Raw genomic sequence first — 21,499 nt, 5'->3', positions numbered from 1 at the left:
CTGTGTCTGTATTAGGCATCTGACCTGTGTCTATATAATGTTTTTTTAGGTGTCTATCAGGTGTTTAGCTTACAAGTATCTGTTTTAGGTCTCTATATTATGTCTGTTCTAGGCGTCTATCGGGTGTTTACCTTGTATCTGTATAAGGTGTCTATATAAGATCTGTTCTAGGTGTCTATTCGGTGTTTAGCTTGTATCTGTATTAGGTGTCTACATAAGATCTGTTCTAGATGTCTATCAGGTGTTAAGCTTGTACCTGTATTAGGTGTCTATATAATGTCTGTTGTAGGTGTCTATCAGGTGTTTAACCTGTGTCTGTATTAGGCATCTGACCTGTGTCTATATAATGTTTGTTTTAGGTGTCTATCAGGTGTTTAGCTTACAAGTATCTGTTTTAGGTCTCTATATTATGTCTGTTCTAGGTGTCTACCGGGGGTTTAACCTGTGTCTGTATTAGGCGCCAGACTGGTGTCTATATAATGTCTGTTCTAGGTGTCTGTGAGACGGTTAGCTTGATTCTGTATTATGTGTCTATAAACTATCTGTTCTAGGTGTCTATCAGGTGTTTAGCTTGATTCTGTATTAGGTGTCTATATGAGGTCTGTTCTTGGTGTCTATCAGGTGTTAAGCTTGTACCTGTATTAGGTGTCTATATAAGGTCTGTTCTAGGTGTCTATCGGGTGTTTAGCTTCATTCTGTATTAGGTGTCTATATAAGGTCTGTTCTTGGCGTCTATCAGGTGTTAAGCTTGTACCTGTATTAGGTGTCTATATAAGGTCTGTTCTAGGTGTCTATTGGGTGTTTAGCTTCATTCTGTATTAGGTGTCTATATAAGGTCTGTTCTTGGCGTCTATCAGGTGTTAAGCTTGTTTGTTTCTTTGTTTCTTTGTTATTTAACGCCGCACTCAACAATATTCCAGCTATATGACGGCGGTCTGTAAATAATCGAGTCTGAACCAGACGATCCAGTGATTTACATCATGAGCATCGATCGACGCAATAGGGATACGATGACATGCAACAACCAAGTCAGCGAGACTGTTTAGCTTGTATGTGTATTAGGTGTCTATATAATGTCTGTTCTAGGTGTCTTTATTTAACTCTCATAGCTAACCAAATACAATCTCCTTTGTGTTGATAATTTTTTGTCACTGATGCGTGTTATTGGGATATTGTTTCTTAAGGGCAGATCAGTATGTCTCTAATAGAGCTACAATATCCTCATTTTACAGACGCTTCTTTATACTTGTTGTCAACCTATATCCACACACTTGATCATGTTTATCGCTGCAAGGTAAGATGTCAACTACTGACATGTGCTTATTAAGTTTCCTGAGAAAACGGACAAGGTGATAACATGAGTGATATTACGCATGATATATCTCCCACAAAATATCACTTACCCGAGTTTATGTTTCACATGAATATATCATATGGGCTGCCACGAAGGATTTTGATTGTCACTTGAAGTCCCGAAATATCCGGAGCTGACTGTATTTCAATCTGCATGACCAACTTCCCTGTTTGTTATGTTTTAGAAATAGTGTATAAGCCAGTCATAAGAGAACCATACTAATACACGATTTAATTAGGATCAGTTCTTGGCAAAAACTTCCTCTTACACTTTAAAGACATGTTTGAGTGTTTTCGTTGTGAAAACAAAAGTGTTTACTCTCTGATGCTTTGCAGGAATACCCTCAAACAGCTTTCACATTGCCATTCTTTTACGTTATTTACACGTGCTTACTCTCAGATGCTCTGCAGGAATATACCCTCAAATAGCTTGACATTGCCATTCTTTTATGTTATTTACGCGTGCTTACTCTCAGATGCTTTGCAGGAATACCCTCAAACAGCTTTGACGTTGCCATTCTTTTATGTTATTTACACATGTTGTGAGTGAGTGAGTTTGGTTTTACGCCGCTTTTAACAATATTCCAGCAATATCACGGCGGGGGACACCACTGGGCTTCACACATTGTACCCATGTCGGGAATCGAACCCGGTCTTCGGCGTGACGAGCGAACGCTTTATCCACTAGGCTACCCGACCGCCCCCGGTGGTTCTTGGAAGACATCAGATGACTGAAAACAGCCTGGGGGTGTTGTCCCAAATGTGACCCAAAGATAAGCCCATCTAAGCTAGCGTTACCGGTTGGTTCTGGTTCTGTCGTTTGGCGTTGTTCTATCCAATCCCAGGCATGTTCTATGGTGGATAGGTCTGAAGAAACAGCCGGTCATGACAGTACATAAATGTCTGTGACAACACGTGCAACTTCCAGCCCCAAACAGACGAGGTTACGTTACACAAGCGTAGTTAAAACGTTCACCTGGACGCCTGTCGTTCTTCGACCTTCAGAGCTAACCAGATGTAACCTTTGCCCACTTGCACAATGCGATCTTAGCGCTAAGATAACTCCCATACTTTAACATAGGCTTACAATAGTCCAAGCGCTAAGATCGCTTTGTGGACTCTGGACTCATCAGTGAACAGTATACTGTCCCAGTCTTGTCTTCGGTACCTCAGATATTGTCTACACCATGCTGACGGGGACGCGAACACAAAATATAGCGTATCGCTGGAAGTCGGAACCGGATGTTATGCTCCCTCGACCGGTTACGTGCGGTTCTGACACTAATTTCTCTCAACAAGGAATTGTCCGAGTTGTTAATATGGCAGTTTCGTATCGATCCCATAGATGCACCAACCGAATATGGTTGTCTTGTTGACGTGACTTCACACGTGGACGACCGGCCCGTGTCAAGTCATGAGTGTTTCCTGCTGTAGATTGTATTGTGATTGTATTGAATGTCTGGCAACTACGTTTAGCGCCAGTCCTGTTTGCAGCATACCCTCGACGCTTAAACGTTGCCTAGGCGTTATTTATGGTTAAACAAAAGTATTTTCATGAGCACCTGAGCATCAGTCGTAGTCGGATTTGAAACGGGCGTTTCTCGACAGGTTCAAGTCGGTGAAAACAGCAGTTTCTTACGAACAGGAACTGTCAGTTGTATTATGGATGCTCTCAACTAATTTTGCTTCTTATCTATATACACTAATATGGATCATACGAACAGTAACATTATGGATGCTCTCACATAACAAAGTTATTGAATTAGCGAGTTTCGCTTCTTATCTCTATGTTTGTTTGTTAGTGTGATGTTTAACGTCGCATTCAGCAATATTCCAGCTATATGACGGCGGTCTGTTAATAATCGAGTCTGGACCAGACAATCCAGTGATTGACATCATGAGCATCGATCCACGCAATTGGGATAGATGACATGCATCAACCAATTATATGGATCAGCTAAGCTACCCCTGGACTGAAGATTGAATGATAAAAAGTTGGAATATAAGAATACACAAAACCTAATTAAAGACAATTACCTCAATTGCGGTTAAATGTGCAAGAACAAAGAACTTATTTTTTATTTCAGTTGCAAGAAAAGTATATTGCACCAGCGGAGATAAATAGTGCGTATGTGGCAATTATGACTGAATACTGAAAGTATCTTTGCACAATCATGGACAATACGCTTAAGTGGACTGGTAACACAGATTTTATTTTTAAGAAATGTCAACAAATATTACTATTACGCGTAAATTTAAATCTTTTAATGTAAGCGAAAGTATTATGTCTTTATTTTAACTTTGTTTTGTTGAAAGTACTTGATTCTAATGGTACATATCTCTTTAAGACAAGAGCGCCTCCGTGGTCTAGTGGTAGAGCGTTCGCCCGGAGAGCGGAAGGTCCGGTGTTCGATTCCCGACCCCGTCATACCAAAAGACGTTAAAACATGGTACTTGTTGTTACCCTGCCTAGCGTTCGGCATAAAGGGGCTAAAACAAGGACTGGTCGGCTCGGAGTCAGTATGCTGTGTCTGAGTGGGATATTCATGTTAAACTGCGGCATGGTATCTCAGTGAGCTAGCACTATAAATCGGCATCAGTCCGGACTAGTACAAGCAGCCACACACACACGCGTCGCTGTATGAGTGCAATAATCTTGAATGCGACGTTAAACCCAATTTCACCTCACCTCTTTATGACAAAAAAATCTTATCTCAGCAAAATTGTGTTAATGGCGAGCAGACTTTCCGGGTTCCATTTGATCACTTATCCTGTTTGAACACTTGCACTCTTAAACTTTCTAATAAAATTTTATCTGACCCCACCGAAATTTCAAATTCCGAGTAAATATATTTTCCTTTACCTTCTAGATGGCTATATATAGAACAAACAGATTCCAAAAATAGTTTATCCCTACAATTATTCTTTTGTAAAGTGGATGTTATTCCTGAAACGCTTTCTCATTAAATATTTAATATTTCACCAGTGTTTCCTGCGTGTACTACATGTACCACAATAGGTGTATACATTTTTTATGCACTTCCCCTTGTGAAAAGAATTTTCTTGCGGGTAATGATATATTCTCATTGTCAAACTCGCAACCAGGCAGTATACATGAGGGTGCGGATTTTTAATATGCTTTTTACAAATGGCCACTCATTACTGTTACGAGTTTGGCCTTTGGAAGCGTACATGGAAACTCGAGCTTGAAAACCAGGGCGTGTGTATGTCACCCCGTTGTGCTGGCTCGGGTCTACCTTTGTAAGGCTATAACTACGATTACTATTTACCAAAAAAAAGAAACCGAATTTGATTCATATTAATTACAGAACCAAACGTGTATTCATTCAAGAGCAGATTTTGTCGGTGAAACAATATAAGTTTTTTTAATGTATACTGACATGGCAGCCTTCGACGTATGTGTTATTCATACGAAGCTTTGAAAACGGAGGTATTTCCTCATGTTAGTGAGCGGACAGCCACTATCATCGGGAAATGGGTGATGACAGATATTATTTGTAATTCTTTTAAAATAATGTTCCAACAACGTAAACAAATGAAAATAAAAAAAAAATAGGTAAGTGGATTTTAAGAATTCTTATATTTGCCGAAAAAATCATTGGTCCTTAATCTGGACGTTATGAATGTTTTAGCTTACATTATTTTTTATTCAAAACGAACTTTATTTAGTTGTTAATGAATTATTTAAATAATGTAATACACATAACTTTCATATTTATAAACGATAGGATTTTTTAGACGTTTCAAATAGTGTATGGCCAAACATGTAGTAGCAAAGATGTTAATTTCAGCAGATAGAGGAACTTGGTGTCACAGCAGTAATCTTCTGGTTGGCTGGTGTTGAAAGAGTTAAACGTTGCCCATGCTGCCAAAATAGCAGCGTCTATCATGCATTTTCAACCATGACATGAATATTGTTATGTTGCCATTTGTGCACAAGCTGAGTGCCAGGGATATAATAAAATGTTCTTGAAAAAATTAGTTATTTTACTTTTGTTACGCCAGGATAATTCTTTTCATACCTTCCTAACTTTTTAGGACAAAATTACTTTTAAAAAGTTGGGGTTTTTTAAAATGTGAGGCTTTCCTTTTTTTTAAGTTGGCCTGCCTCACTTTTGAAATGAGTTTGAAATCCGTAAACCAAGAAATAAAAAAAGTGTCGCCTTACTCTAAATGTATTTTTTTTTATTACATTAAGAATCAACAGGTAACCCTTAACGATTCTTTTTTTAAAGAGGGTTTTTTTGCATAAAGGATTGTAACACAGCTTGCCCCGCGATAGGGTCTATCCAAATTTGTAGGGAAGTAATAAGTGAAGTGTGCCAGAAGTGATATGTTTTAAAAGAGCAAACCCTACGTACTGAGCCTCTGTGCTGACCATCTGCATGAATATAAACCTCATGGTCCATTGGAGGGTGAAGGCACGTGTTCTCTATATTGTCCAGCTATGCAGTGTGGGTGATAAGACAGTGTAATTGAAGTGGAGTAAAATGTCTATATAGTTGCGCTGTGGGCTTACTGTTCCGTTAGCGCGGTGATACATTGACGAAGGACAGAAGTGTAAATGAAGCGGGGTAAAATGTCTATATAATTGTCCTGAAGGCTCATATTTCCGTCAGCGCGGGCATGCATTAACGGATAGAATAATAATAGAAGCGGAGTAAAATGTCCATATAGTCCTGCTGTTGGCTGGTTGGTTTGTTTGTTGTTTTACGCCGCACTCAGCAATATTCCAGCTAAATGACGGCTGTCTGTACATAATCGAGTTTGGACCAGACAATCCAGTGATTGATATCATGAGCATCGATCCACGCAATTGGGATCGATGACATGCTTCAACCAAGTCAGCGAGCCTGACCACCCGATCCCGTTAGTGATGCTGTAGGCTCAGTTCCGTGAGCGCGGTGATACATTGGCGACGGACAGAATTGTTCATTGCCACTGATGACCCTGTTCCGGCAATGGTTGACAACAGAAGTCAACAGAGTCGAGTTACATTAGTGAGCCAGAAGTGATGTGAGAAACGGGTCAGAAGTGATGTGTGGAGTGGGACAGAAGTGATGTGTACTGGGACAGAAGTGTTGTGTGAAGTGGGGCAGAAGTGTTGTATACAGTGGGACAGAAGTGTTGTGTGAAGTGGGACAGAAGTGATGTGTGAAGTGGGACAGAAGTGATGTGTGAAGTGGGACAGAAGTGATGTGTGAAGTGGGACAGAAGTGATGAGTGAAGTGGGACAGAAGTGTTGTGTGAAGTGGGACAGAAGTGATGTGTGAGGTGGGACAGAAGTGTTGTGTGAAGTGGGACAGAAGTGATGTGTGAAGTGGGAAAGAAGTGATGTGTGAACTGGGACAGAAGTGTTGTGTGAAGTGGGACAGAAATGTTGTGTGAAGTGGGACAGAAGTGTTGTGTGAAGTGGGACAGAAGTGATGTGTGAAGTGGGACAGAAGTGATGAGTGAAGTGGGACAGAAGTGATGTGTGTAGACCAGAAGTGATGTGTGAAGTGGGACAGAAGTGTTGTGTGAAGTGGGACAGACGTGTTGTGTGAAGTGGGACAGAAGTGATGTGTGAAGTGGGACAGAAGTGATGTGTGAAGTGGGACAGAAGTGATGTGTGAAGTGGGACAGAAGTGATGTGTGAAGTGGGAGAGAAGTGATGTGTGAAGTGGGACAGACGTGATGAGTGAAGTGGGACAGAAGTGTTGTGTGAAGTGGGGCAGAAGTGTTGTGTGAAGTAAGGGCAGAAGTGTTGTGTGAAGTGGGGCAGAAGTGTTGTGTGAAGTGGGACAGAAGTGATGAGTGAAGTAGGACAGAAGTGATGTGTGAAGTGGGACAGAAGTGATGAGTGAAGTGGGACAGAAGTGTTGTGTGAAGTGGGACAGAAGTGTTGTGTGAAGTGGGACAGAAGTGTTGTGTGAAGTGGGACAGAAGTGATGTGTGAAGTGGGACAGAAGTGTTGTGTGAAGTGGGACAGAAGTGTTGTGTGAAGTGGGACAGAAGTGATGTGTGAAGTGGGACAGACGTGATGTGTGAACTGGGACAGAAGTGTTGTGTGAAGTGGGACAGAAGTGATGTGTGAAGTGGGACAGAAGTGATGTGTGAAGTGGGACAGAAGTGTTGTGTGAACTGGGACAGAAGTGATGAGTGAAGTGGGACAGACGTGTTGCGTGAAGACCAGAAGTGATGTGTGAAGACAAGAAGTGATGTGTGAAGTGGGACAGAAGTGTTGTGTGAAGTGGGACAGAAGTGTTGTGTGAAGTGGGTCAGAAGTGATGTGTGAACTGGGACAGAAGTGTTGTGTGAAGTGGGACAGAAGTGATGTGTGAAGTGGGACAGAAGTGTTGTGTGAAGTGGGATAGAAGTGTTGTGTGAAGTGGGACAGAAGTGATGTGTGAAGTGGGACAGAAGTGATGTGTGAAGTGGGACAGAAGTGTTGTGTGAACTGGGACAGAAGTGATGAGTGAAGTGGGACAGACGTGTTGCGTGAAGACCAGAAGTGATGTGTGAAGACAAGAAGTGATGTGTAAAGAGAAAAAGCTAGAAAGAGAAAGAGAAAGAAGGCTGTGTGACTCAGTTCAATGCATGTCCTGGCCTATCAGTTGGTTAGATCAACCCTGGTGATGTCAATCACAGGATTGTTTTTACATTCTCAAAATACAGACCGCCATCATATTGCTGGATTATTGCCGACTGCTGTACAAAACAACATTCAATCACTAACACACTCATTTGACAATAATCCTGAAACAGACAAAGCCATGGTGGAAAAGAGATCAATTTATTTACTTCTTAATCTTTGTAAGGACAGCTCCAATTCACAAGTAGTGTTCTACAGCAGTAGAGCAGGATTACTGTGATACCAAAAAATTGAGGTGATACTGTTTCTAAAATGTTGACAAATGCCAAGATCCAACATCAGGTATTGTGGGGTCTCATACACTGAACCCTATATTCATGAAACCATTGTCAAAAGGAACATCACCGCAAGCAGTAGGTGAGTTCTCTCCCTTTGGCCCCATTCCCAACAGGCATCACGGTCTGCCTACTTGTGGTGAATAGGCCAAGGGGACTGACTGTATATTTCAAAAATGTGACAGCATCTAATTCACAGGAACAATTGTCAGAAATAACACTGTGCCAAACTGAAATAGCCAACAAGGTCCAAACACTTTGTTCCTTGAAGAAATAATTCACTATTGATGAAAATTCTTAAAATAATTCATCTTTTATTCTAACGAAGGCAGAAACTGATATATTCACAGACTTGTGACAGGCTACCTTTAAACCATGAAACTTTTTTATTTACCTGTCCACTCTAATTTTGATGGATAGGAAAGAAAAGTTTCAAGGACAAATGCAAGAACATGTTAACTGTCAATTTTGTTACATTAACGGTTCAAATGCATAGTACACCTGTTGTCTCAGGCAAAGGCAAACACAACACATTCAATACAAGCCTTTCTCGCAGATAATTGAACACCTGTAATGGTAGAGATAAACACAGGTTTATCCACTACCATGTTAACCTGATCAACACATACAATGTCATACAAACACACACACACAATATTTTAACCAACCCATGTCACCTGTTCATAAAAACTTCTGTAAATCATACATTATTATTTAAATCCCAGACTGTAGACTGTACTGCCACCTTTTTCATGAACGCTTTCAGTTATATTTAGCACTATAACTTGAGGAAACGCTGAAACAACATCCCCCCCCCCCCCCCCCCCCCCCGATCTTGACAGCAGGAATCTCATGAACCCAATATATAGCCAAGGCACTGACAGGCAAGCAGGCTTGCACCAGATGCAAAAGCCTGAGTTCAGAGCTCCAGATAAGCAGCGTATCTGCGTGAAATACGCATCAGAAATGCAGAAATACACAGTAAAATATAATCCAAGCGTATCAAATACGCAACGAACATTACAGATACGCTACAAAAATAAAACTTGTGCGTATCATCAAAATATTGTGAAGTAACCCTGCGGATTCGATTAGGAAATCAGCAACTTATTTTGAAATTATAAACGGGCATTCTGTCAACCTTGCCAAACTCCACGATGACAGTTACATCATGATCATTTGCCATCACACTGTGGAAGTATCGTGGTATTTTTGAGTCCTATAAAGCTCTCGAACCCCCATGACACCAGTTTGCAGGGACTAGATGAATAGTGTTTTTAAATATTTAACTTAAATACCCACGTGTAAAAACTAGTGGGTAACAGAAATTTGAATAAGCAGATAGAATTACTGATACCCAATGATTTTAAAATGCATGAGTAAAATACCCACAACACCAAAAGCTTATCTGGAGCTCTATGAGTTAAATGCAAATCATGTTATCACAATGTCTGATAATATTTGGTGATAATGTCTGATAATGTGTGGTGATTATGTCTCATAATGTCTGGCGCTTTCACCAATCACTGCCGCCTGATCCGGCGCCTCTGTACACCATTGTAAGGTTGGTACCGACAACGGTTGAAGTCCACATGCCGAGCCGTTTGTTCGAAGTTGTTGTTGCTGTACGGCTGCCACTGGAAGTTGTCCCTGGATCCAAGGTCTGTCGCGTAGCTGTTGTCCTCCATGCTGCGGCTGTACCCACAATCGTTTCTCAGCTTCCTGTTGGTGTCCATTATCTGTCTGTTCAGAGTGCCGCGGTTGATGTTCATGGGGTTGATGTCCTTCAACATACGGTTCACGTCAAGATTGAGTGGGCGACGTTGGGACCGAAGACCTTGTTCCTGCCTGTTCAAAGCTCGGGAAGGAATGGTGTTACTTCCAAATCGGAATACCTCTGGGTTCTTTTCCTGGTTTTTCTGGACGTTACCAGGGAGAAGAAAGCCCCAGGCATCCGAGATGTGAGTTAGCAGCAGGTTGGTCATGCGCCGGTGAGCCGTCATGTCCCAGTGTATGCCGTCATCGGCACGACGGTGAAGCTGATAACGCAGGAAGTAATGCAGATCAAGGACATCGAAGTCGTTTTCAACCACGACCTTGGCTGCATAATAGTTGGCTTCCAGGATGTCCAAACGCAGAGTGGAGTTCATGAATTCAATCTCAGGAATAATGAAACCTCCCCTTGCATTCTTTGAAATGGGAAGAGTGGTGTTCCAGATGACCAGACAGTCAGCAGGCAGCACCTCCTTGAACCGCCGGAACAGGGTCTTCAGGTTCTCTTTGTATTCATCGATGGCTCTCACACCATACCTGCAACACAGAGAAATATAGGAACTAACTAACAACATACTGTATTCGACGTAATAAGCGCCCTGCTCTAATAAAAGCCCACTCTGATATTTGCTGATATATTGGCTAGTGAACAATCCCAATTAGCACCCTTTTGAGTGATCCATTTTCACAAGACTTATTTATTCGTGTTTAATACGCACTCACGTGTTTTATGCACCCTTAATTAAGGGCAATTAAATTCTGGAAAAATATATCTGTCATGTATAATACGCACACACTTTTCTATTGTATCATTTCAGGCTGTCAGCGTAAACCACGAAAATTTACGATCTTTCAACACTTTCACCAAAATTATATTCTAATAAGAGCCCACAATTTCCAATTTTGAGAGTGCACTGAGCTCAACGTCGAATAAAGTATATCTGCTCACAATCACTGAACAGCTCATTGCCACCTGGAGATTCCAAGTCAGAATAGGTCAGAATAGGTCCCTAAAGTACTCTTGGAAATGAAAAAAAACTGTTTTGCTGGATTTAATAATCGACACAAAGCATTATGTAGATGTAAATACGAAATAACAAAACAACTGAAACAGTACTAGTCTGGATTTGCTAGTTTTATCTCAGTGCTCGATACAAAATGTACTTTACAGGAGGTAATTTGTAGGCACTTTCAACATTCAAAAATAAAACTAAGTCCAAATTGACATGGCAGAAACAGGCTATAGGCATTATGCAAATTAGCCTGGGAAAAAAAGTTATCCAAACAACAATAACAATAACAGCTATGTTTATGTACATAATAATAATGACATGTAAGTTGTTGTTTGAGAAGGGAATATGTTACTTTTACGTTCTGATATTTTGACGATGATTCACTATCCCACAATGCCACTCACAAATCAATAACCTCTGACAAATCACATGCACGTGGGTTTCAAGCACATGTTTTCACCTGTCGTCAAGGTGTCATAGGTCATGGACATTCACCTTGATCTACTAACACCTGGTTATGCTCAGTTTCACAATCGTCTGTTTTGTTCATATTTTTACACACTTTTACGTGTAAAAAGACATAAAAACCTTTGATACGCTGTATTTGTGCCAAGGCCCAATAAGTACTCATTTAGTTGTTTGAATATTAATATATTTTGTATATTAACTGCATTTATTTAAAATCTGAGATCGAAAAAAGTTTTTTTTCATTTCCGTGAGTACTTTAGCAACCTTAGCTGGACGCAAGGCAACTTACGAGATCATGTGGCCAGGCATACTGACTCTGCTGGTTGCATGCCATCGTACCCCAACAGTGTGGTTTCTGCTAGTGATTTCAATCACTGGATTGTCTGGTTCAGACCTTATTATTTACATTGTTGCTGGAATATTGCTGAACATGGTGTTAAACAACAAACCAGCTTATTATAGTCTATGAGTGATGAGTTGGATGAACACTATACCAGTGATGTTTTAAGATTTGTTTGTTTGAATGTTGTTTAACGCCACACTAGTTAATATTCCAGCTGTTTCAGTTGTTCTTTTGTTTGTCGTTCAACACCTCACTCAGCAATTTTCCAGCTATATGACTGCAGTCTGTAAATAATCTAGTCTGGACCAGAAAATCCAGTGATTGACACCATCAGCATCGATCTACGCAATTGGGATACAATGACATACATCAACCAAGTCACAGTCTGACCACCCGATTCTGCTAAGTCCTTATGACAAGAATGGGTTGGTGAAACCTACAAGCATGGGAATGGTCTTTGACAGACCAAGGATCATAATCGGAGTGAAACAGGAATTGGAACCCAGGCCATGAGGAACTTGGCATCAGCTTTGAAAGAGAATGGAGTTTCTTACAAGATTGTCGACAAATCTTTGCAGAGGACACCTGTATCAGTACTACTATACGAAATGTTCGTGGTGCAATATTTTGCTGAACATCCAAACATGCCATAACTAATCGACTCAAGTATCTTCTAAACTTAAAGTACATGTGTTGTTCTAAAGAAGCAACATTTACGAAAAACGAACACTGATTATAATATCCCCACACGATATATATATATATATATATTTTAAAATATTTGATTGTTACAGAGACACGGGGCATCAAATAAGTTTCTTTGTACAGCTGCAGACGTGTGGGACATTGTTCCTTTGTGTGGATATTCACGGATACATTCCTCGAACAAGGAAGCTGCCTAAAATTATATACATAAATTTGGTAGGTTGTAATTTTGATATTTGCCTATTGTTTTCCTTCATTATTGTACCATTGGACAGATTCATTCTTCTTCCTCTACGTCTTGGTTGGGAAATTCTTCGATGCGTGATAGACGTTGTTTTCACAAGTCTTTTCCTTTGTAAGCGTCTATATGTTACAGTCAATTTGTAAAATGTGATTCTCTCAGGCAATTCATAAAATGTGTATATATTACAGTCATTTTGAATGAAAAATGTCCATTTTTTTAACAGATTGACTAAAATTGATTAAGACGATCAAAAGACGACCTAAAACATCTCAATAGATTATTAGGTAGGATTAGAAAAACCAAACAATATAGAAATGCACTTTTCATCGTAACATTTTCGGTCTCTAGGTGATAATATTAAACATAAAAAAGTTTGGAATTCGTTGTCATAATCATACAGATGGACATATTTTTCAGTCAATTTGTAAAATAACTGAATATTCAGACGTTTAATAAATTTCCTAGGTGAAAATGTTCCACGTTTTCATTGTAAAAATATAAACACGATAAAATAAGCAATGCTCAGGAGAAATATTTACTTTGTGTTGCAAGTGTAATAGTGTAAACAAAAATTACCACAATTACCAAGCAAGTGACTTATCAAAACTTTGTCACCATTAGCGATGCGACCAACAAAAATAATTACATTTCCTCATTATTTCCAAAACTTTATTTCATTTTGTTGATTAATGATGCTACCAACAAAAATAATTACATTTCCTCATTATTTCCAAAACTTTATTTCATTTTGTTGATCAATGTGACCCTACGCCCTTATACTATCAATAAAAGTGACAAATGCGCTTACGAATTGCGCAGCACAGGTCGAGAACTTGTCTAGGTTTCTGCTATATCATCTGGGGAATCACGGGAAAAAACAATAACAAAGGCAACAACCAGTCCCGGGGAATTGCTTTAGATCAGTGCCCCTTTAAAGTACATGTGTTGCTCTAAAGAAGCAACATTTACAAAGCTGAACAACATTTGAACAAAGCGACCTCCATACTTCACAATGACATCCCATTTTGGTACAAGACACTACTGTTATTGCTCACAACTTTATCATGATTTACCGTGTATCACAAAAAAAGAATTTATTCAAGAGAATATCCTGAGCTGACGTTGATGCCAATTTCATGTTCAGCTGTGATATCATGATGAGTTAGAAATCTGGGAAGGTCTTGACAATAGACACAAGTATTTACCTAACATGAACGTATTTGAGGTTTTTTATCACAGAGATTAAATTTAATCTAAAATCTTTAAATTTAAATGTGTGTGTGTGTCAAACCCCATGATAACCTATGAGTTAAACCAGCCATAGAAACTAACAGTTTTAGTCCACTAGTCCTTCTCATGATAACATATAGCAAAACCTTTAAAAAGAGCAACTTTCTACTAATCCTTATGATACCTGAACTATTGGGCATTTGGCAAGGACTACAGGACTAGTGCCAATTTCTACGCAGGTAAAACATCAACTTTTTCAACTCACATGTCATTTGAACTAAAGCAAAATGTTCTCTTCATTAGGTATTTCTCACTGAACTCACCACAATCAAGATGATTGATGTAATTCTGGCACAAAGTGTTATTTTACAAGTTCAAAACACCCAGATAATATTTTCAGATAAATCTAGCATTTCATAACAAAAAGAATAATAAGTATGGTTATCAAATAACAGGTATTTTTCATAGCATGATAAAGGTAACAAATAAAATCAGAATATGTTGGTGTCATTTAAGGTTAAATATGCAAATGAAAAAGGTCAGAAAAGTACTTCTTTCTTCTTTCTTGTGCTTGTAAAACCTCTACAGCTTGTGTTTTTTCCTGGAATCTAATATGGTTGGATTTGGCCAAAGTCATCTTCCTGACGCAAGGGAGTTAACTGCCTGTTAAAGTCCAGTTTCCACCCTTGCCGAACTAAGCTGGAATTTCGGCGTTACATTTTGGCTGGACTAACCAGTCTATACATACTCCAATGAAAATCGTGCAACAAACATCCGGTTCGTAAACAACATGGATTTAAACGTGTAGATTTCCGCCAACTGCAGGATTTGCAAAGCATGTGTACTCTCAATTGGGCACCAACAGATGTATTCCAAATATTTTCATGTTTTTAATCAAGGTTCTCAAATGATCCGATGCATTTCGCGAGGAAAGACCTGTTTTATTACAATACAGATCTTGATTATCATTCAGATCATCTTGACTGGGTAATGCCATTTTGTTTGCAGCTAATACAAGTGATATGAGAGGTTGATTCTGATTGGTCAATAGTACATACAAAGAAGAGACATTACTCGAAATAACCACTGATGGCGCTACTATCGAGCCTTGAAATTCCAGCCTATTGGGCAAGGGTGGAAACTGGACTTTTGTAGTCAGTTAACACCCTTGCCTCGGGAAGATGGGCCGAAATATATGAATGACAGTATATGATAAAGACCTTTTCATGCTTGAGTGTTTTGAGATGGTAAATATCCTGTTTTGAAAAAAACACAAGGCTCGCAAAATACAATATTTATTTATAAACCAGGATACTTACCATACCTAAACAAAACTTGTATTATAACCCCATTTATCCCAAATTGAAAATTATATAATAAATTGTATATTATTATACTTATTCTATCTCACACTTTGCATTTCTTCCTTCTATTTTCAATCCTGGTGTGGAAACGTCGAAGAACAAAGTTTCCAGCTTCAAAAAGAATTTCACCCTAACACATACCATACTCACCATGGTAACCACCTAAACAAATGGGTCACACACAGCAATCGTGTGCGATGCAACCCGACACGACGTGGTGCAGTTTCAAGAAAGAGTACCTATTAGTTTTAGAGCTTTGGTCTGGACAAACCCACCACTATGAACAGAGTCGAAGTCAAACTTGTTGCCATGAAAACAGAAAACAATTAAAAAAGAATTAAAATCCTAAATAGCAAAAGGCACAACTTAAGACCTTGGTAAATACATGTATGAAGTTTGAATGAAAAGTCTTTCAAAATGTTCAAGCTGTGTTCCAGAAAAGACACCTTCCACTCCCTTTTGAGACTGAGTCCAAAATGTTTCCATGGACACCGAGAAGAATAAAAATTCCAAAAATCAGCAATTATCAAAAGGCACGACAACAAGATCTGTTTGACATATCTGCCAAGTTTTGACAAAAGATACGTTTTTTCAGTTGTCCTCCGGAAAAAAAATCCACCCCCTTTAGAGACAAAGTACAAATTATGGAAATTGGAAATTGAGAAAAATAAAAATGCCCTAACTCCATAAATAATAGCAAAAGGCACCACTTCATGATATGTTTGATATATCTGCCAAGATTATTGCACTCATATAACAATGTGCATGCAAGTGTGTGTCTGCTTGTACTAGTCTGGACTGATGCCGATTTATAGTGCTTGCACACTGAGATACCATGCCCCAGTTTAACATGAATACCCCACTCAGACACAGTATACTGACTCAGAGCAGACCAGTCCTTGTTTTAGCCCCTTAATGCAGAGCGCCAGACAGTGTAGCAATAAGTACCATCTTTTAACGTCTTTTAGAGTGACCCGGCCGGGAGACACATAATATATAAATAAGTTATTTCTGAACAATAGGTTGGAGAAGGCATACCTGCTGATATCCCACAGACAGGAGTTGAGAATAACAACATCAGGCCTTGGTTCATCGCTCAAGTCGGCTAGGATGCTCTCCATGTAAGCGTTGTAGCAGCGGCAGACGAAGTAGAAACGGATGAGGTAGTAGTCAGACACGTACTGTCGGACCTCACGGTAGTTGGTACCATTAGACATCTTGCCCTTCTTGCCTCCTTCGATCAGCTCATCCTTCTCAAAGGTCATCTCACCCTGCATCAAGGTGAGAGGTGAAAGGTCAGAAGCAGAAAACAGGAAAACTTGTCAAAGAAGAGATAGGTATCAGTATGTTTGAGGTCAGTTGATATTTCATGTCATGTCATTTTACATTTCAAAACTTTATTCCTTCATGAAGCTGTGCTTGTTTCGCAACACTTGTGTAATTTTATATTGCTATTTATTATCCCTTGCTTTTCAATGGTAAAGTGAGTGAGTGAGTTAGGTTTTAACGCCGCTTTAACAGTATTCCAGTTATATCAACGGCGTGTCAGCTTAATATGGGAGGAAAGCACGAAGTGATGCAGATCTCAGATGTTTACCACTTCGGTGAAACCCACGAGCACGGTAATTGTTCTGACAAACCTTGAAACACAAATCATAGGTTTCTGGCCTGCCCAAGGGTGCAACTCTGCACAGCGCCTTAGACAACTGGGCCACCCTAACCAAGCATCCCCAATGGGCATGTAAAGTATGATACTGCAGTGGTTACCTTGTTTCGGAGGTTGCCATCAGTCAAGTATCTGTTCTTCTGGAGCAGCAAGACCAGATCCTTGTACACAGCTCGCTGGACTGGAGGTACAATTAACATGGCCATTACAGTCCCTGGATTTAACACATCTTCCTGAGGCAAGGGCATTTATTGACTATGAAAGTCGAGTTCTCACCCTTGCAGAATGAGGCTGGAATTTCATGGCTCAATCGAAGCAGCAGCGGTGGAATTTATGAATTATGTCCCTCCTACTGACCAATCAGATTCCATCTATTATATCACTTGCATTTGGTTTAAACAAAATGGCAATGCGCAGTCAAGACGATCTGATCAACGATCAAGATCTATGTTGTAATAAAACAGGTCTTACCCCACGAAGTGCATCAAGTCACTTTAGCCTCTGGATTAAAAACATGTAAAGATGTGCAAAATATAATGCTGACGCCCCGTTGACAATATACATGCTTTGCAAATGCTGCAGTCAACCGAAACCTGCACATTGAAATCCATGATGTTTACAAACCGGATGTCTAGTTTGTTAGTGATTTAGATTGGACTATGGATAGACTTGATAATCAAGCTAAAATGTAACTCTAGGATTGGAGCCTTGTTCGACAAGGGTCTAAACTGGACTTTAATAGTCAGTTAACACCCTTGCCTCAGGAAGAGGAGTTTAAGATTCATTCTCGTTCAAGGACTTTCACCTGAGATCCTGGAGGTCTTTATCAAAGGAAATATGAATTGAAAGAGGCCCAAAATATCTTTGAACTATTTACAAAAGGGTTATGATGAGGACCCCTTGACTTTCATGCCATATTTGGAACACTGACTACTACATAGGTACAGTGTCAGAAACTAACAGTTTCAGTCCACTTGTCCTCAAATTGCCCTTACAAATGGTATATTTCTACTAGTCCTTATGATACCTTAACTACTGGACAGTTTGGCAGGGACTGTAGGACTAGTGCCAATTTCTAACACTGAAGTGGGTGGCGACACTTACTTGAGTCACCAATGATGACCACAAACTTGTTGTACAGGAGTTTCTCCACATCCTGGCGAAAGAATATGTCCCCCATGGCAATCTGAAACCAATATCATATCATATCACATAGGAATATGCAGTTTGCAATTTTAGTCATAATTCTGAAACATATGGGTCTGGTGTAAGTTCTCATGGCCTCATAATAACATAAACCTGTTTAACTTATGGAAAATATACATAATTCCTGCAATGTCGGGAGTCATACATAGATTAATAAAAATCCTTCTGAATCTCATTCAGTTTTGAAAAAAGTCATGAAAGAAGATAACATTTCATAACTGGCCCAAACTCAACACATGGGCAAAATAAAATGTCTTCTGTGCAGACAAAAAGTGATCTGTTCATCGCCCAAAATATACAGTACGAACCTGAAACTGCCACTGCTGACTAGTCATATCCATCAACATGACAAAGATAGCCTTAGAACAAAATATTCAACACGGATAGACACCATTGGTCATATTCAATTAAATCACAGCTCATCTCTGACTAGTCGTAGGGAATATAGATCTACCGCCCGAAGTCCCTGCCCATCTTTATACGGTAAAGCGTAATATCACCAGATTTGGGGGGAAAAAAATTGTACCTCTTGCACTACTTTAGTGACCGTGTGTAGCCCTGACAATCCTCTACAATTGCAAAAACTGTCGGACCCCAAATATCAGTCATAAAGATGACGACGTGTGACAATTTATGTCAGGTAGTCGGAGGTCTTTAGGAACCGAACATTTCTGACAAACGACTCTGTGAGCTCAAGATATAAGGCAACAGCAGCCTGAACAATCGTGTAAGCTAACCAAATTTGACCTTCCCTCTCCTGTCGTCTGCAAGAGATCAATGACATTATTTTTGGAACGGGGCAATTCAGTCGTGACTGCAAATGTTCCAAACACAAATGCTGTCAACATGTCAGGGTAGCCTATGGACGCATGCCGAGTTTGATGTTTCATTGAAGTTTACTTTGATCTGTCACAACTGGTGCTGTGTCACTGACAACAGCAATTAACACATACGGCGCATAGACAAACTTCAACGGCTGGACCATACACACCTACAACGCTCTCACCTTTATTTCATATGATGTCACTCTGCTGTTCGTGAGATACGCAAGTCTTTTCGAAAGAGGCTTTGAGTATAAACTTGGACCAGTCCATTTAGACGGTAGGGAGCGTGCGATGGGGAGTGTCACCTGTCATTTATTTTGGATATGTATTCTATGTCGAACGTTGAAAAATGATGTGTAAGTTAAACCTTACACATGAACATATCAAATAGCTGCTTAAAAGTTTGTTTTATCAAACTAACATGACCAGTCTTGTGTTTTCATGATTTGGCATAATGTGGACTACTCCATTTTTGCATCACACCCGGGATATCAGTTGCGGATGCCTTTGGCGCGGAATCTGTGCCTTTGATTCTCCTGCAGCAAAGATTAACAATTCTCACAGATAATGGGATTCATTTATTAGTTTTAAAAATCAAAAGTTATTGGAAATAGTTTATGTATTTAACAATGTAATGTAAGAACACCACGCTCTGGTTTGTGTGTCAAAATATTTAAAAGTATCTTCTTTTTTTCCGACACAAGCATAGCTAGGTCTTATACTGTTATGTATGTCTGTATATATGATAATGTATATATCATAATGTCTTGTCTTTTAAAATTGCATCTGTCCCGTAATGGAACGTTTCTGCAAATAAATATCATCTTATCTTATCTTATCTTATCTTATCTTATCTACTATATGTAAGACGACGATAACATGTACTAAAACGGTTATTTTGGCTCTGCGTGATGAAAAAAATAATAACAAAATTCATATGATTGATATCGAATAAGATCAGCACCAGCTAAGAACAGTGTCCGAAATAACTGCTTGCCCGCCTGCCCGTGGCTGGTAACTTTTCTGTTGGGCTGCATGAAATTTTCCTCCACCTGCCGGACTGTCAGATAATTTTAAGACTATTAACATATTCAGTTATTACAACTCCTCACATATTTTCAATTAATTGTTTGCATTATTTCTACTGAATCACGAGGCGATATATTCATTAGTATTCGAGATTTTTCAATATTTATAATGTCTGAATGCGGGCAGGTAACTTTGAAGACGTGCAGGCAACACTTACGGGTCTCTTGCCCTATGGTCTTGTTGGGTTTCAAAATTGGCTAAAAAAATATATCTAAATTCAGCTTTAGTAAGAGAGGTTTTCTATGTGTCAACTTAAGGCCGAAAATATGAAATTTTGTTGTGTCTTGAATGATATCCGTACCCGTCCCGTAACACAGAAAGCGGACTTGTGCTTGTCACAATATATGCAATAAACGCGGTTGTTTGTCATACAGGATTTGTTATTTACATGTTTATTCTACTTTTTACAGATATGTACACACAAATAAGTTCAAATAGTTGTACCGATATTATGATTATAATAGGTCAGTGTGTGTCTGTTTTAATTATGCTTTTGAACTGTTTCCTGATATATATTATTATTTTTTCTTGTGTTTATATACAAGAGACCCATGTAATATTGATTATTTTGTTTTTTTGTATGTGTCTACAGGAATGTAAATTATGTATGTCTGTATATATGTATATACGAATCACGATGTCTTGTCTTTTAAAGTTGCATCTGTCCCGTAATGGAACGTTTCTGCAATAAATATTATCTTATCTTATCTTATCTATACTAATGTGTTATAATATTCAATAATGTATATGGTCAGCATCTTTCATAAACGAGTTAAGACTGTCACAAAGAACATATATGCCTTCAATGAAAGCATAATAATTTTACATTCATTTTTTTCTGAATCCAGACCCCCATCTGCCACCAATCCCCCCGTCCCCCGTCCGCCGTCCCCCGTCCCCACCTACGACCTCAACCCCGCCCACCTTTCCCTCTCCCCCTCCTAAACAGATTATTCCCAGTCCCCGACTCCCCAACCCCCATGACCTTGACTTGCAGCGCAAGGTGTGACGTTCTGATGACAACGTTTACCGCGTCCAGGATTCCTGGTGTCAGACACCCCGGTGATTCTCACAACCGAGGGGTGATGGGAACAGATACGAGATAACTAAGCCCCATAAATAACAGGATTGGACACAAACTAGACACAAGCTGGACACATCGGAGCAAGTCTCGTAAACAGACAGTCAAGAGCAATTTGGCTGTATAAACACATTGTAAGTGTCAATCAAATTGGATTATCAGTGACTGGGATGAGGGACTTCCCGTCTTCAGCCTCTTACTGTTTTACAA

The 21,499-nt window shown here is 39.5% G+C and overlaps 1 protein-coding gene across 2 annotated transcripts; it reads right to left on the bottom strand.

Annotated features, from left to right (window-relative positions):
• Positions 1-9,743: 9,743 nt before the first annotated feature.
• Positions 9,744-19,350, bottom strand: LOC139453101 (PC-esterase domain-containing protein 1A-like). 2 transcript variants are annotated; one of them, XM_071234726.1, is made up of 5 exons: positions 19,302-19,350; positions 18,194-18,275; positions 17,191-17,270; positions 16,462-16,694; positions 9,744-10,593 (listed from the first exon to the last, which is right to left on the bottom strand). In XM_071234726.1, the coding sequence occupies exons 2-5, from the start codon at positions 18,267-18,269 to the stop codon at positions 9,807-9,809; spliced, it is 1,176 nt and encodes a 391-aa protein (XP_071090827.1). In that variant the 5' UTR covers positions 18,270-18,275; positions 19,302-19,350; the 3' UTR covers positions 9,744-9,806. The 2 variants fall into 2 exon arrangements, with proteins under 2 accessions (XP_071090827.1, XP_071090826.1); XM_071234725.1 differs by lacking the exon at positions 19,302-19,350 and adding an exon at positions 19,033-19,143.
• Between the last annotated feature and the right edge of the window lie 2,149 nt (positions 19,351-21,499).

The sequence above is a fragment of the Haliotis cracherodii genome, unplaced genomic scaffold (assembly GCF_022045235.1).
Source record: "Haliotis cracherodii isolate W230 unplaced genomic scaffold, xgHalCrac1.p SCAF_9, whole genome shotgun sequence".
NCBI classification, from domain to species: Eukaryota; Metazoa; Mollusca; class Gastropoda; order Lepetellida; family Haliotidae; genus Haliotis; species Haliotis cracherodii.
The sequence above is the reverse complement of the archived record's forward strand: the minus strand, read 5'-3'. Positions and strand labels throughout refer to the sequence as shown.

Bases quoted from the DNA above. Each gene is read 5' to 3' on its own strand.
- LOC139453101 (XM_071234725.1), bottom strand. From the start codon at position 19,143: ATGTTGACAGCATTTGTGTTTGGAACATTTGCAGTCACGACTGAATTG. The intron at 16,695-17,190 runs GTAACCACTGCA...ACCTTGATGCAG, and splicing joins ATGGCAACCTCCGAAACAAG to GGTGAGATGACCTTTGAGAA. The intron at 10,594-16,461 runs GTATGCCTTCTC...TCTGTGTTGCAG, and splicing joins TGTCTGTGGGATATCAGCAG to GTATGGTGTGAGAGCCATCG.